Source organism: Plecotus auritus, assembly GCF_963455305.1.
Source record: "Plecotus auritus genome assembly, chromosome: 3".
NCBI classification, from domain to species: domain Eukaryota; kingdom Metazoa; phylum Chordata; class Mammalia; order Chiroptera; family Vespertilionidae; genus Plecotus; species Plecotus auritus.
Genome location: NC_137772.1, coordinates 127,116,190 through 127,131,344, shown reverse-complemented (window position 1 = coordinate 127,131,344; position 15,155 = coordinate 127,116,190). Strand labels below are relative to the sequence as shown.

At 40.4% G+C, this 15,155-nt stretch overlaps 1 protein-coding gene across 4 annotated transcripts in view; it reads left to right on the top strand.

Annotated features, from left to right (window-relative positions):
* Positions 1–15,155, top strand: part of CDK8 (cyclin dependent kinase 8) — a gene marked incomplete at its 3' end in the record, with an annotated part of 181,582 nt that overhangs the window by 72,644 nt on the left and 93,783 nt on the right. For all 4 annotated transcript variants that reach the window (XM_080659948.1, XM_080659949.1, XM_080659947.1 and 1 more), the window contains exon 2: positions 4,868–4,943. In XM_080659948.1, coding sequence (XP_080516074.1) covers positions 4,868–4,943 — 76 coding nt within the window. The remainder of the gene's footprint in view (positions 1–4,867; positions 4,944–15,155) is intronic.

Here is a 15,155-nt window from a genome sequence, read left to right as displayed (position 1 = left end):
TTGGCTTCCCCCAAGTGGGACACAGGCCCCGCCACCACTCTGAAACGAAAGCCCACCAAATTGCAACCAATGCTGCTGAGACCCCATGGCACAAAATGTGGCCCACAGCTCAGCTCGGAAACAGTGGCTGTGGGCGCCGGGTAATGACATCACGTTGCAATGTCTGGCTTTCTCTTTCTAGTGACCACTAGCCTCCTTGCAGTTTCTTCAGCCCAGGATCATGACTTGCTTTATAGCCAGGTGCAAACATTTTACACTTTAACCAAATAACTGAAGAGTTTTCCCGTGCCTCATCTCATTTGATCCTCATAGAAGTCCTGGAGTAGATATATAGGAGACTCGGTAAAATCCTATTTTCTTTTCATTAGCTGGAAAACAGATTTAGAAAGCTTAGAAACGTGACCTGACTGAAAAGAAGTAAGAAATTGTGGACCTTGAAAATGACTTCAGGTTTTCTCACTGTGCAGAATATAGTCAAACACTGCTGCAGTTAAATATTTTACCCTTTGTTCTCCCTGCGTGATCTACAATCCCTACTTCGTGTTGATATTTACTGCTGTGTTGCTGACAATTACCTGAAAGAGAAGTTGGGGTGCTTCACTGGGCTGGAAAAAGTTTAGCTATATCAGAAAGCATGTCTAATTAAGCAAGTTTATATATATATATAAAGCCCTTGCTGGCGCCAATCGCATGCATGTGTTTCCATCTGTCATTGTCGATCGTGAATTTGGTTGACACTTCTGTTATAGAGAAAGGGCGAATAGCGATATTAAAATTTTTTCTAATTAATTTCTTTTCAATGTGCATGAATTTATGCACCAGGCCTCTAATAGATAGATAGATAGATAGATAGATAGATAGATAGATAGGTAGATAGATAAAAATAGTATTAACATGTGCCAAAAAGGACATAAAGTCCTACTACTATAACATTTACTTTAGTAACTTTTTTAATTTAAATTTTACTTTTCAATTACAATTTATAATCAATATTTTATATTAGTTTCAGATGTACTACATAGTGGTTAGATAATCATGTACTTTACACAGTGTTCCCCCCGATATTTCCAGTACCCACCATACATAGTGGCACCATACATAGTTATAATATTACTAGATGCACGGTAATGCATGGTGGAGGTGGATAAATAGTGGATAAATAATAATCGTTTTTTATTATCCATATAATACTATGGCACCATACATAGTTATAATATTACTAGATGCACGGTGCACGAAATTCGAGCACAGGGGGATGTGTCCCTCAGCCCAGCCTGCACCCTCTCCAATCTGGGACCCCTCAAGGGATGTCCGACTGCCCATTTAGGCCCGTCCTTCCTGGATCTCACAACCCAGGACTGCTAGCTCCCAACTGCTTGCCTGCTTGCCTTCCTGATTGCCCCTAACTGCTTCTGCCTGCCAGCCTGATCACCCTCTAACCACTCCCCTGACAGCCTGATTGATGGCTAACTGCTCCCCTGCCAGCCTGATTGCCCCTAACTGCCCTCCCCTGCAGGCCTGGTCACCCCTAACTGCCCTCCCCTGAAGGCCTGGTCATCCCTAACTGCCCTCCCCTGCAGGCCCAGTCGCCCCCAACTTACCTTCTCTGCTGGCCTGGTCACCCCTAACTGCCCTCCCCTGCAGGCTTGATCGCCCCCAACTGCCCTCCCTTGTAGGCCTGGTCCCTCCCAACAGCCCTCCCCTGCTGGCCTGATCTCCCACAACTGCCCTCCCTGGCAGACCTGGTCCCTCCCAACTGCCCTCACCTGCTGGCCATCTTGTGGTGGCCATCTTGTGGTGGCCATCTTGTGTCCACATGGGGGCAGCCATCTTGTGTGTTGGAGTGATGGTCAATTTGCATATTACTCTTTTATTAGATAGGATAGAGGCCTGGTGCATGGGTGGAGGCCAGCTGGTTTGCCCTGAAGGGTCAGAGTGGGGGTTCCCTTGGGGCATGGGGTGGCCTGGGCGAGGTGTCTGTGGTGGTTTGCAGGCTGGCCACACCCTCTGGCGACCCAAGCAGAGGCCCTGGTATCTGGGATTTATTTATCTTCTATAATTGAAACTTTGTAGCCTTGAGCCGAGCCAAGCCTCCTGCTCACTCCGTGGCCGTAGCCATTTTTGTTGGGATTTATTTATCTTACATAATTGAAACTTTGTAGCGGAGGCCAAGGCAGGCCAGGGCAGTGGGAGCTTGGTTTCCTCCATTGCCGGGGGCAACTCAAGTCTCCTGCTCTCTCCAGCTCCGTGGCTGCTGCCATTTTTGTTGGGATTTATTCATCTTCTATAATTGAAACTTTATTTATCTTGAAACTTTGTAGCCTTGAGTGTAGGCCTCGGCCTGCCAGGGTGGCAGGGAAGCTTGGCTTCCTCCATTGCCATGGAAACCCAAGCCTCCTGCTTGCTGCAGCTCCGTGGCCGCAGCCATCTTGCTTGGGTTAATTTGCATACTCGCTCCTGATAGGCTGATGGGCGTGGCTTGTGGGTGTAGCAGAGGTGCAGTCAATTTGCATATTACTCTTTTATTAGATAGGATTGACTACTAGTATATTCCCTATGCTGTACTCTACATCTTTATGACTGTTTTATAAGTACTAATTTCTACTTCTTAGTCCCTTCATTTTATTTTTGTCACCCTCTTTAACTTCTTTAAGTCTTTCAGAACTCATTCAGACTTAGTGAACATCAAATACAGATATTCTTACTGTATTTTTAATATGAGAGCCTGTGGTGCTTTACTAGAAAGTATATGAAAAAGCTGATTGTAATAAAACAAATCTTTGTCCAAAAAAATAATACTGTAATTGGGATTTGTTTTCTCAACTAAGGTTTGGGTGTAAAATATGTTTTTAAAACAAAGATAAAACTATGTAGGTTTTAATAATTATTTAAAATAATAAAGTATTAAATGAACTTAAATGAATAGATTTTATAAGGAGTTATTCATTTGTTCATTGAAACCTTTACTCTATTCAGGTCTCCAGCTCTACCATCTCTGCCCTTCTTTTAGTATATGACCTCATTTCTAACATGAAAAAAGTACAAAAGCCGTCACAATGAGAACTCCTCCAGTTTTTTGCCTCTGAACCAACTTCTTTGCATCTATATTTATCCTTTTCTCTATCATCTTCCCATTTCAGTGGAAGAAGTATTTCTCTTTCTAGACACTAACATCTCTTCAGTGTTTCAGTCTTTGTTCTCTTAATCTTTTTCTCTGTCTCCTGTATCAGCAGCTTATTTTCTCTGGTTCCTTCCTGATAGTACTTAACATATTCAAGTTTCTTCCATCTTAAAAAAACAAATAACTCTTTAACCTTGTGTATTACTCTAGCTGCTGCCTTATTTTCTCCCCTTCAAAGAATTATCTACATTTATTGTTACAATTTACTTATGCCCTATTCATTCCTTAGTCTTCTGCTATATAGACTCTGCTACTAAATCACTGCAACTATTTTAGCCTCGTCCACTATCCAATAGTGACTTCATCATTTCTAAATTCAGCAGACTCTTTTTTTCCCCCCAGCATACTCTTTTTAGTCCATCTTTTACTAGACCTCTCGGCAACTTTTAGTACTATTTGTGCCCTTTTTGAAAATTTTTTTCTTGCTCTTCTCCATTGGTCTCATCTACACTCATGTCTTACATTACTATGTATATGCTGATTACAGAAACTTTTTTTTTGAGCTTTAGATGTGTTTATTTAGCTTGCCATCCTCATTTAGGTGTCTCACAGGTACCCAAAATGGAACAATCATTGTCCTGTTTCCTCAAATCTTTTTCTCCTGCTATATTTTTTATTCCAGTCCATGATGTTATCAATGACCTGTTGCCAGAGGCAGGAATTATCTGATTCCTCCATATTATTTCTTATATTCAATGACCAAATGCTATTGGTTTTACTTCTCATTGGTTCTGCTTGTTTACTCTCTATAGTAACCACCATACTATAGTAGCCACCATCTTCTCTCACCTGAGAAATTTTAATACTATTTCTTTTAACTGGTCTCTCTGCCTCCTGTTCTTATTGACTCCCTCTAAGCATTCAAAAGACAGTTAAAGATATTTTTCCTAAATAAAATATAATTAATATTCTCTGGCTAAAAATCTTCAATGGAGTGCTTTCTGTTGTTCGTAGAGTAAAAAGACTTTTATGTTCTGCTTCCTAATTATATCCCCAGCCTCATCTCCAGTTGTTTATTATATCTGCTTTTTTCCTCAAATGTTTTTCTCCCTTAACTGACACACATACTCTCTGTGGTTTGTACTTGACCTGTCATAGTATTTATTATTTTTTATTGTGGTAGATTAGTTATTTACCTATCTAGTCTAGTAGATACAGAAAGCTTAAAAGAGGAAATCCCATTGTAACCCTGGTACCTACGGTTCTGAATATATAGCAAGTGCTTAATAAACACATATTGAGTGAATCTCTTTGAAGGTAATTTGAGGATGTGAGGATACCACCATGCTTTAAATTATAACCATTTTGTACTTTAGTGATGCATTTGTTTTTTTAACCTACTAATATGTGAATAGGTATGGGTTTTAGAAAGCAAGTTTTCTTTTATGTGTGTGTATTGTACATAGAAAGGAAGTGTATACATAAATAAGAGCAGAAAAAAACCTATTATTGGAAGTCAGAAACTCCATTGTCTTCTGCGGACAAATCTTTATGTTCCTTTGAATCTAAATTCCCTGTTCAAATAATGGGATTGGACTAGATTGTCTAAAAACATTTCTCTTGTATGACACTCCAAATATATGTGAGAGGTATTAAATGTATAACTATGTAATTTTTATTTTTATTTTATTAAAATGCATATAAATTTATATTTATCTGCATATTAAAATAACTTTGTTTTTGCAGGAAAGATGATAAAGACTATGCTTTAAAACAAATAGAAGGAACCGGAATCTCTATGTCGGCATGTAGAGAAATAGCAGTAAGTGGAGCTTTTTTTATCATCATTATTACCAACTGACTTAGAAAGTCAATTATGTAGGTCTCTGAATTGTGATTGTCATATATAAACATTAATTGGAAGTTAGTAAATATTTTCATATCAACTATATGTAGAAGAATATATTCATTATGTAGAGGTGTCATGTAAATCTAACATTTCTATATAATTTATTTTATTGGTATTTATTTTATTGGTATTAAATCAATCTCTGTTATCTATATAAATATATTTTTTCCAATAAAAATCACTAAATAATTAAGGGTTTAGTTTTTATTTCATCTAGTACAGTGGTTGGCAAAACTGCGGCTTGCCGCTCTGTTGACTAATGGGTTTGCCGACCACTGATCTAGTATAATAAAAGTCATATGTTAGTTCATATAAAATTAATATTTCTATTTTAATGATGTTGTTACTTATGTGACCTGAAAATGAGATCATGTTATTTGATTTTCATAGTATCTGTCTATTTATATAAACATATATGCCTTTTTCTTTTGGGAGCATAGCTTTCCATATGGTACTAGATTCAGGGGTGGGCAAACTTTTTGACTCGAGGGCCACAATGGGTTCTTAAACTGGACTGGAGGGCCGGAACAAAAGCATGGGTGCAGTGTTTGTGTGAACTAATATAAATTCAAAGTAAAGGAGCGGAGGGGAGAGCAAGAGAACCCTCCGCTCTTTCGGCTCCGCGGGCCGGATAGAATAGCCGAACGGGCCGGATCCAGCCCGCGGGCCGTAGTTTGCCCACGGCTGTACTAGAATCTCATTTTGATTTCAAAGGAAAATATTCTTTATGTTAATCCATTACTAACTATTCATACAATTAAATTGAGCATTACTCCCATGAGATTTTACTTCAGTTTTTAATATTGTAAAACTGTGGGTCCAAATGTGTTTTTTTTCTGGCTTTAATTTAAATAATTTTACTCATTTAACAAATTCTATACCATAAGAATTTTAACTAACAGTCATTTATTGTGTATCATGTTGATAGGAACTAGAGTAAGTAGAAGTAAAGAAACGGAACAAGAGTTTCTGGCCATAAGTATTTACATGCTGATGAGGAAAGCCTAATAAATCTATACTAATAAAAGGGTAATATGCTAATTAGACTGGGTCGACTGGACATCTTCCAGATGTCCGACTTCCTTCCGGACAGAGCCATGATGGTGGGAGCTGAGGCAGAGGCAGTTAAGGGCGAGATCAGACTGGCAGGAGAGGGCAGTTGGGGGTGAGATCAGGCCGGCAGGGGAGGGCAGTAGGGGCCAGTCCAGCAGGAGAGGGCAGTTGGGGGCAAACAGGCTGGCAGGGCAGGGCAGTTAGGGGTGATCAGGCAGGCAGAGGCAGTTGGGGGCGAGATCAGGCCGGCAGGGGAGGGCAGTTGGGGCAAACTGGCCAGCAGGGGAGGGCAGTCGGGGATGACCAGGCCTGCAGGGGAGGGTAGGTGGGAGCAACCAGGCCGGCAGGGGAAGGCAGTTGGGAGCATTAGGTAGACAGGCAGGTGAGTAGTTAGGAGCCAGTGGTCCTGGATGGATTGCTAGAGGGATGTCTGACTGCCGGTTTAGGCCCAATCCCACAGGCAGTCGGACATCCCCCGAGGGGTCCTGGATTAGAGAGGGTGCAGGCCGGGCTGAGGGACACCCCTTCATGCACCGGTCCTCTAGTCTTATAATACAGTGTTCCAAGACTATGATAGAAATGTACACAGAATGGGAGAAGGGTATACCTCTAAACTACAGAAGTCACGGAAGGTTCCAGGTTTTGGAGGACATGTAAGAATTACCAACATGAGGGAAGAATAGGGTGAGATGGAGGGCATTCTTAGCCAAAGGTATGCCGGGTTGGAAATTGTATTTTACTTAATTGGTACATTTTTCATAATTTTGAATCTTGAGGCAAATCTGTACATTAACTGTCAGTTCTTCAACACCTACTATTATAGTCAGTTTAAAGGATTAAAATCCATTGAACTATGGTAGTGACATAAGGAGTCATGATAGTGATTACTTTTGGAGTGGATGGAGTGGCATGGATGGGGGACAAGGTAGTTTTCAGAATGCTAGTAATGTTCTATTTCTTGATCTTACTCTGAGTCTGGTTAAATGGGCTTAATATGTGAAAACTCACTGAGCTGTGCTCTTGTGGGTGAGTGCTTTTCTCTATGTTTATTATATTTCAACCAAAAGTTTTAAAGACAAACAAAACTCCATTGATTTCAGGAACAGACATATTTATGTTTATATTGAAAACTGTAAATTTAGTTTAAGCACAAAAAGGAATATGAAAGCTTATTTTAATGTACTAATTGTGGTTCTTCAGCCTAAGGTGAACAGAAATTTTTAATTTTGATTAATTTATGAATTTTTTCCTTTTATGACAATTGTTTTCTGTGTCTGGCTAAAGAAATCTTTATCGATCCACTGATTGTGAAGATAATTATGTTTTCTTCAAAAAGCTTTTATAGATTTAACTTTATTTTCTAGTCTGTGATTAAATTTTGTTTGTGATATGCTGTAGGGTTTGAGGCTCTTCTCTTCTCATTCCATATGAATATACAATTGTTTTTTGAAGTTATTCAATTTCCTGTTGAATTCCTTTGGTACCTTTGTAGAAAACTAAATGGCTTTGTAAGTGTAGGACCATTTCTGAGCTCTATTTCATTCTATTGATCTCTTTGTCTATCCTTATGCCAATACTAGATTATTCTAGCTCAGCGATTTTCAAACTGTGTGCTACAAGAATTTTTAAAACATGCAATACCTATAGGATTGAGGCCTGGTGCACGGGTCGGAGCCAGCTGGTTTGCCCTGAAGGGTGTCCCAGATCAGGGTGGGGGTTCCCTTGGGGCGTGGGGCAGCCTGGGTGAGGGGCCTGTGGTGGTTTGCAGGCCGGCCACACCCCCTGGCGACCCAAGCAGAGGCCCTGGTATCTGGGGTTCATTTATCTTCTACAATTGAAACTTTGTAGCCTGGAAACTTTGCAAGCCTTCTGCTTGCTCCGTGGCGGCAGCCATTTCTGTTGGGATTTATGTATCTTCTATAATTGAAACTTTGTAGCCTTAAGCGGAGGCCTGGGCCAGCCAGGGTGTGTGGAAAGCTTGGCTTTCTCTATCGCCGCGGGCAGCCCTAGCCTCCTGCTCTTTCCAGCTCCGTGGCTGCCACCATTTCTGTTTGGATTTATGTATCTTCTATCATTGAAACTTTGTAGCCTTGAGTGGAGGCCTAGGCCGGCAAGGGCAGGCGGAAAGCTTGGCTTCCTCCATTGCCAGGGAAACCCAAGCCTTGCTCCTGCTCTCTGTGGCCGTAGCCATCTTGGTTGGGTTTATTTGCATATTTGCTCCTGATTGGCTGGTGGGTGTGGCTTGTGGGTGTGGCAGAGTGATGGTTAATTTGCATATTACTCTTTTATTAGATAGGATTTTTAATGGCTAGTCAATTTCTAATTCTAAAAAATCCTTGCTGGGGTTATGATTTCGATCGATTCAGAGAATTTACACCTTAATGATATTGAAACTTCCAAGCCATGAATTTAGAAAGATGCACTTTCCATTTTATAATGTTTTCTTTCATTTCTCTCAGTGTTTTATAGTTTTTAGTATAAAGTTTTTGTACATCTTTTGTTAAATTCACTCCTAAGCACTTCATGTTTTCTGACAACATTATATATGGAATTATTTGAAAGTTTTTATTTTCCATTTATTTGATTCTGTACTTAGAAATACAGTTGGTTTTTTAATGTTGTATATATATTTATGTACTTATACTGTATATATTACATATCTAAATTCACTGGTAGGTTTTTGGTGATATATTGGGATTTTCTATATAATTATATCATCTATGACTAAAAATGATTTTACTTCTTTCCATCTTTATGCTTTTTAATTTTTTTTTTTAATTGCACTGTCTAGGACCTTGCATGCAATGTTGAATAATAGTGAGAGCAGATCTCTGTGACTTGTTCCCAATCATGGGGTCAAGTATTTTCAGTGTTTCACCATTACATGAAATGCTGACTATAGCTTTTTCATAGATGTCATTAGCCAGGCTTAGGTTGTTGTCTTCTATTTTTTCATAAATGGTATTGAATTTTATCAAATGCTTTTTGTGTTGTTAAGGAGTTCTAGGTAATATGAGTTTGAAGGATGTTAGTCTAATTATCTTTCCTATACTGCAAGCATGTCAAACTCGCGGCCCACAGGCCGCATGCAGCCCACAATGAATATTTTTGCGGCCCAGCCAATATAACAGTATGTGAGAAACATTTTAATAAAAATTTTGTAACTTATTTTTACAATATCCTGTTATATACAATTATTAAATAACGAACTACAATGCTCGCTAATGACTGGTTACTATAATCGTGTTGCGTTCATTTCCCTTACATGCCTTATGTGCAGGCGCACCATTTCTCTCCATTAATACTAGCAGCGAATATTTTAGCAGCGGATTGCCACGTCATTAGTCTTGGACTGACTTGTTTGGTGTGTGCAACAGGAAATATTTCACTTTCAGAGAATAAGAAAAATAGGTTTATTTGCATTACGCTTATTAATTTGTGCTGTTATTCAGTATCTGGTAAGTTTATTTTCAAGAAAAAATATTAATTTTATTATTTATTTATTTTAAAATATATTTTATTGATTTTTTTTTTATAGAGAGGAAGGGAGAGGGATAGAGAGTTAGAAACATCGGTGAGAGAGAAACATCGATCGGTTGCCTCCTGCACACTCCGTACTGGATATGTGCCTGCAACTAAGGTGCATGCCCTTGACTGGAATTGAACCTGGGACCCTTGAGTCCACAGGCCAACACTCTAGCCCAGGGGTGGGCAAACTTTTTGACTCGAGGGCCACAATGGGTTCTTAAACTGGACCGGAGGGCCGGAACAAAAGCATGGATGGAGTGTTTGTGTGAACTAATATAAATTCAAAGTAAAGGAGCGGAGGGGAGAGCAAGAGAACCGGATAGAACAGCCGGATCCGGCCCGCGGGCCGTAGTTTGCCCACGGCTGCTCTAGCCACTGAGCCAAACTAGTTAGGGCTCATTTTTATTTTAAAAAATATTCTTTTTTATTATTTTATGTTATCAATTACTCATTAATTTCAGCCTTTTGTATTCAGCATGCCTCTATCGAAATAAACCTACATTTCTATGAAAATTGAAGCTTTTGGTTTTTCGCAGCCCACATAAACTTAAACCTTATTTATTTGGCATGTGTTAGCCTTTGAGTTTGACATGCTTTGCTGTACTGTCTTTGTCTTTGGTGTCCGGATTATAGTGTCCTCATGAAAAAAGTTAGGGAGCATTTTTTCATCCTCTATTTTCTGACAGAGTTTCTATATGATTTGGTTTTCAAACAAATCACTTCCCCAACATCCTTCTGGAATGAATTAAGTTTGAGAACCTAAGATCCACGTATATAGGGATTTGCCTTACTCTTCTATTTTATATACTTCTGAAAAAAGCTTATATAATAAAGAGGTAATATGCAAATTGACCATCATGCCCTTGCACAAGATGGCCACCCCCATGTGGTCACAAGATGGCCGGCAGGGGAGGGCAGTTGTGGGTGATCAGGCCAGCAGGGGAGGGCAGTTGGGGGCAACCAGGCCGGCCGGGGAGGGCAGTGGTAGACGACTGGGCCTTCAGGGGAGGGAGGGCAGTTGGGGGGGGACCAGACCTGCAGGGGAGGGCAGTTAGGGGTCACCAGGTCGGCAGGGGAAGGCAGTTGGGGGCGATCAGATCAGCAGGGGAGGGCAGTTGGGGGCAATCGGGCCGGCAGGGTAGCAGTTAGGCGTCGATCAGGCTGGCAGGCGAGTGGTTAGGGGTTGATCAGGCTGGCAGGCAGAAGCGGTTAGGGGCAATCAGGCAGTAAGGCAAGCAAGTAGTTGGGAGCTAGCAGTCTCGGATTGTGAGAGGGATGTCCCAGATTGGAGAGGGTGCAGGCTGGGCTGAGGGACACCTCCCTGCACCCCCCCCCCCCACGAATTTCATGTACCAGGCCTTTAGTTTCCATAATAAATAAAGAGAAAGAAAATCCCATCTTCTCTGCCAAATCTTATCAGACCTTTCTCCCTTCCATGTATGAAATCTTCCTCTTAGAAGTCCTGTTTTCCCACCACTGACCTTCATATTCTTTTACTAGAGGCCCAGTGCATGAAATTTGAGCACTGGTAGGGTCCCTAGTGGCTGCAGGCTGGGTACTCCCTCCTTTGCCCTGGCTGCCCACCCCCACCGCTGGCCAGGGCCTTTCTCCCTTCCCACAGCTGACTGCCAGTGCTAGGGCCTCCCTCCCTTCCCCTGGCTGGCCCTGGTCGAACTCCCGCAAGAACTCTGGTCGAGGGGACAATTTGCATACTAGGTTTGGGGAGGTATTGGTTGGTATTGGCCATGGAGTATTGGCTTTGTATTTTAAAAGTTAATTAATTTTTAAAGCATTTAAATCTTGATTCTACCTAAGAATATCATCTTGAGCAAATTATTTAATCTGCTATTTCCTCATTTGTAAAATAAAAGTACTGTAATCCCCCTTTATCCACAGGGGATATGTTCTCCTGCTGGGTGTCTAAAAAAACACACGTAGTACTGAGCCCTATATACTATTCAGTTGACCCTTAAACAACATGGGGTTTAGGGGCACTGAAACTGCCCACCCTCTGTCCTGCACAGTTGAAAATCTGAGCATAACTTTTTTATTTATTATATATTTTTTATTGATTGAGAAAAGGAGAGAAAGAGAGAGAGAGAGAAAGAAATGTTGATTCATTGTTACACTTATTTATGCATTCATTGGTTGATTCTTGTATGTGCCCTGACTGGGGATTAAACCCACAACCCTGGCATATAGGAACAACACTAACCAACTAAGCCACTGGCCAGGGCCCGAGCATAACTTTTGACTTTCCAGACACTTAACTAATAGCCCACTGTTGACCAGAAGCCTTAAGAATAACATAAATACTAGATTAACACATATTTTAATATATGTATTATATAATGTATTCTTAAAATAAAGAAAACAAAATGTCATTAAGAAAATCATAAGGGCCCAGCGACATGGCTCAGTGGTTGAGTATCAACCTAAGAACCAGGAGGTCATGGTTCAATTCCCAGTCAGGGCATATGCCTGGGTTGTGGGCTTGATCCCCAGTGTGAGGCATGCAGAAGGCAAATGATTCTCTCTCATCATTGATGTTTTTGTCTCTGCCTGCCCCCTTCCTCTCTGAAATCAATTTAAAAAAAATTTTAAAAAAGAAAATCATAAGGAAGAGAATATACTTATGGTATTTATTGAAAAAAAATCTATGTATAAGTGGACCTGTGCAATTCAAACCCATGTTGTTCAAGGGTCAGCTGTACTGTTTTTTCCTATAGCTACCCATGGTAAGTTTTAATTTATAAATTAGGCACAATAAGAGATAAACAATAATAACTAATAGTAAACGAGAACAACTATGACAATATCCTATCTAATAAAAGAGTAATATGCAAATTGACCACCACTCCAACACACAAGATGGCTGGACCCACGTGGTCAAAGATGGCTGCCCCCATGTGGACACAAGATGGCCACCACAAGATGGCCAGCAGGGGAGGGCAGTTGGGAGGGACCAGGCCTGCAAGGGAAGGCAGTTGTGGGCAATCAGGCCAGCAGGAGAGGGGAGTTGGGAGGGACCAGGCCTGCAAGGGAGGGCAGTTGGGGGCGATCAAGCCTGCAGGGGAGGGCATCTTTAGGGGCAACCAGGCCGGCAGAGGAGGGAAGTTGGGGGCAACCAGGCCTGCAGGGAAGGGCAGTTGGGGGGGGACCCAGGCCTGCAGGGGAGAGCAGTTGGGGGGGACTAGGCCTGCAGGGGAGGGCAGTTAGGAGTGACCAGGCCTGCAGGGGAGGGCAGTTAGGGGTGACCAGGCCTGCAGGGGAGGGCAGTTAGGGGCAAACAGGCTGGCAGGGGAGCAGTTAGGCATCAATCAGGCTGGCAGGGGAGTGTTTAGGGGGTGATTAGGCTGGCAGGCAGAAGCGGTTAGGGGCAATCAGGAAGGCAGGCAGGCAAGCAGGTGGGTGACTTGTAGGATTGGGCCTAAACGGGCAGTCGGACATCCCTGAGTGGTCCCAGGCTGGAGAGGGTGCAGTCTGGGCTGAGGGACTCCCCCTCCCCCCCGTGCACAAATTTCCTGCACCGGGCCTCTAGTACTGTAATAAAAGGTAGTAAATGGCTTTGGGGTCATTATTTAGTAAAATAAAGGTTACTTGAACACAGGCATGGTGATACCATGATAATGAATCTGATAACTGAGACAGTTACTAAGTGACTAATGGGTGGGTAGTGTATGCAGTGTGGATATGCTAGACAAGGGGGATGATTCATATCCGGGCCTAGATGGCATGAGATTTCATCATGCTACTTAGATTGGCACCCATTATTTCTGGAATTTTCAACTTAATATTTTTAGACCACAGTGATGGTGGGTATCTGAAACCATAGAAAGTAAAACTGTGGATAAGGGGTCTACTGTAATATAAATACATATTTCATAGGTTAATTCATGATTCAGATAATGTATGTCATATGCTTAGCACCATACTTGGCTGTTTGGAAGAGCTTAATAAAATGGTTGCTATTTAAACTTAAAAAAAAAAATACAGGAACTAAACCTTATCTTGGAGGTGAAATTGAAGCAATATCTAAGAATAGCTTTATATGTAGGTTTCTAATAATTGGAGAGAACTTTTGCCAGAGCTTTGGAATTTGTTTGTGTTACTTTCCACTCTGCCAGTTTCCAGAAAGGACTTGAAATAGCTGCCTAGCCAAGAAGTGTGAGGTAATGGAGAAAACACTGACCCAGAACTGAGATGAACTTGGCACTAGGTTTAGCTGTTTCAACCAGTTGGATGATCCTGGGTGACCCTAAACTCTGGGCTTTCCCTATCAGATTCTTTGCCTTGTTTATTAGTTGGGATATGGTCACTTTTAGGTACTGTCCTTTAGGTTTGAGGATTTGTACATAATCTCTAAAGTCTCATAAGTTTGAAATTATATTCTAAAAGCAGAAATATATAACTTGAATTTAATCTTGCTTCTGAATAAAATAATTATCACCTTTTAGAGAATAATATAAGTGACAAAATGTATAATCAATTCATTCTGAATTTATTTTAGAGCCCCTGATACTTTAACATTCTATTTATATTGATTCTTGTTTTGGTGTCAGTGTTCTCATAAAAGGTACTGAAGTTGTAAGTTCTAAGACCTTGATATTCTCACATGCCCGTCAAGTATTTGGAACACATTTGGAAGGCACTGTGTAAGTTAACTTTTAAAAAATATATTAGGCTTCATTAGAAGATTTTTCTTGACATTATTGATATTATTTGTGTTTTTGCCTGATGGGATGGGAGTGCTTTTTAACTGATGGAAAATTAGGGTCACTTTCATTATTAAATATTTAGGATAAAATAAGGAGATAAAAGACTTTAAATAGAAGAATATTCTTCTAGGAGGTGAGAAAGATTAAACCCATGAAAATGTGTACTATTTGGATGCTTCTGTCTGTATAAATTATGTATTATTTTATGAAAATGTTTACAAAATTTTAATCAACTTTACTACATAATTTAAATGCCTGAAAAAAACAGGTACTCTTTGTCACAAAGTTACATATCTTAATTCTCATTTGATATTTGGTGTTAATGAATGTGTTTTCTAATGTTTTAGTTCATTTTTAAAAGAATTGCAACCTAAAGATTTGTTTTAAGTTCAATTGTTTTGTGATGTTAAAACATAGACAACTAGCAGAATGGGAGAAAATATTTCTAAATTGTGTGTCTGTTAAGGGATTAATGTCTAAATTATATAAAGAATTATAGCTCAACAACAACAACAAAAAAAACCCAACTCAGAAATGACCAAAAGACATGAACACACATTACTCCAAAGAAAATATACAAATGACCAATAAGCACATGAAATGATGCTCAACATCATTAGCCATTAGGGAAATGCAAATCAAAATCACAATGAGACACTACTTCATACCAATTAGGATTCAGCTGTTTAAAAAAAAGTAAGTGTGCTGAAGATGTGGAGAATTTGAAACCCTCATGCATTGCTGATGGGAATGTAAATTGGTACAGCTGCTGTAAAACCAGTGTGATGGTTTCTTAAAAAATTAAACATAGAATTATCATATGATC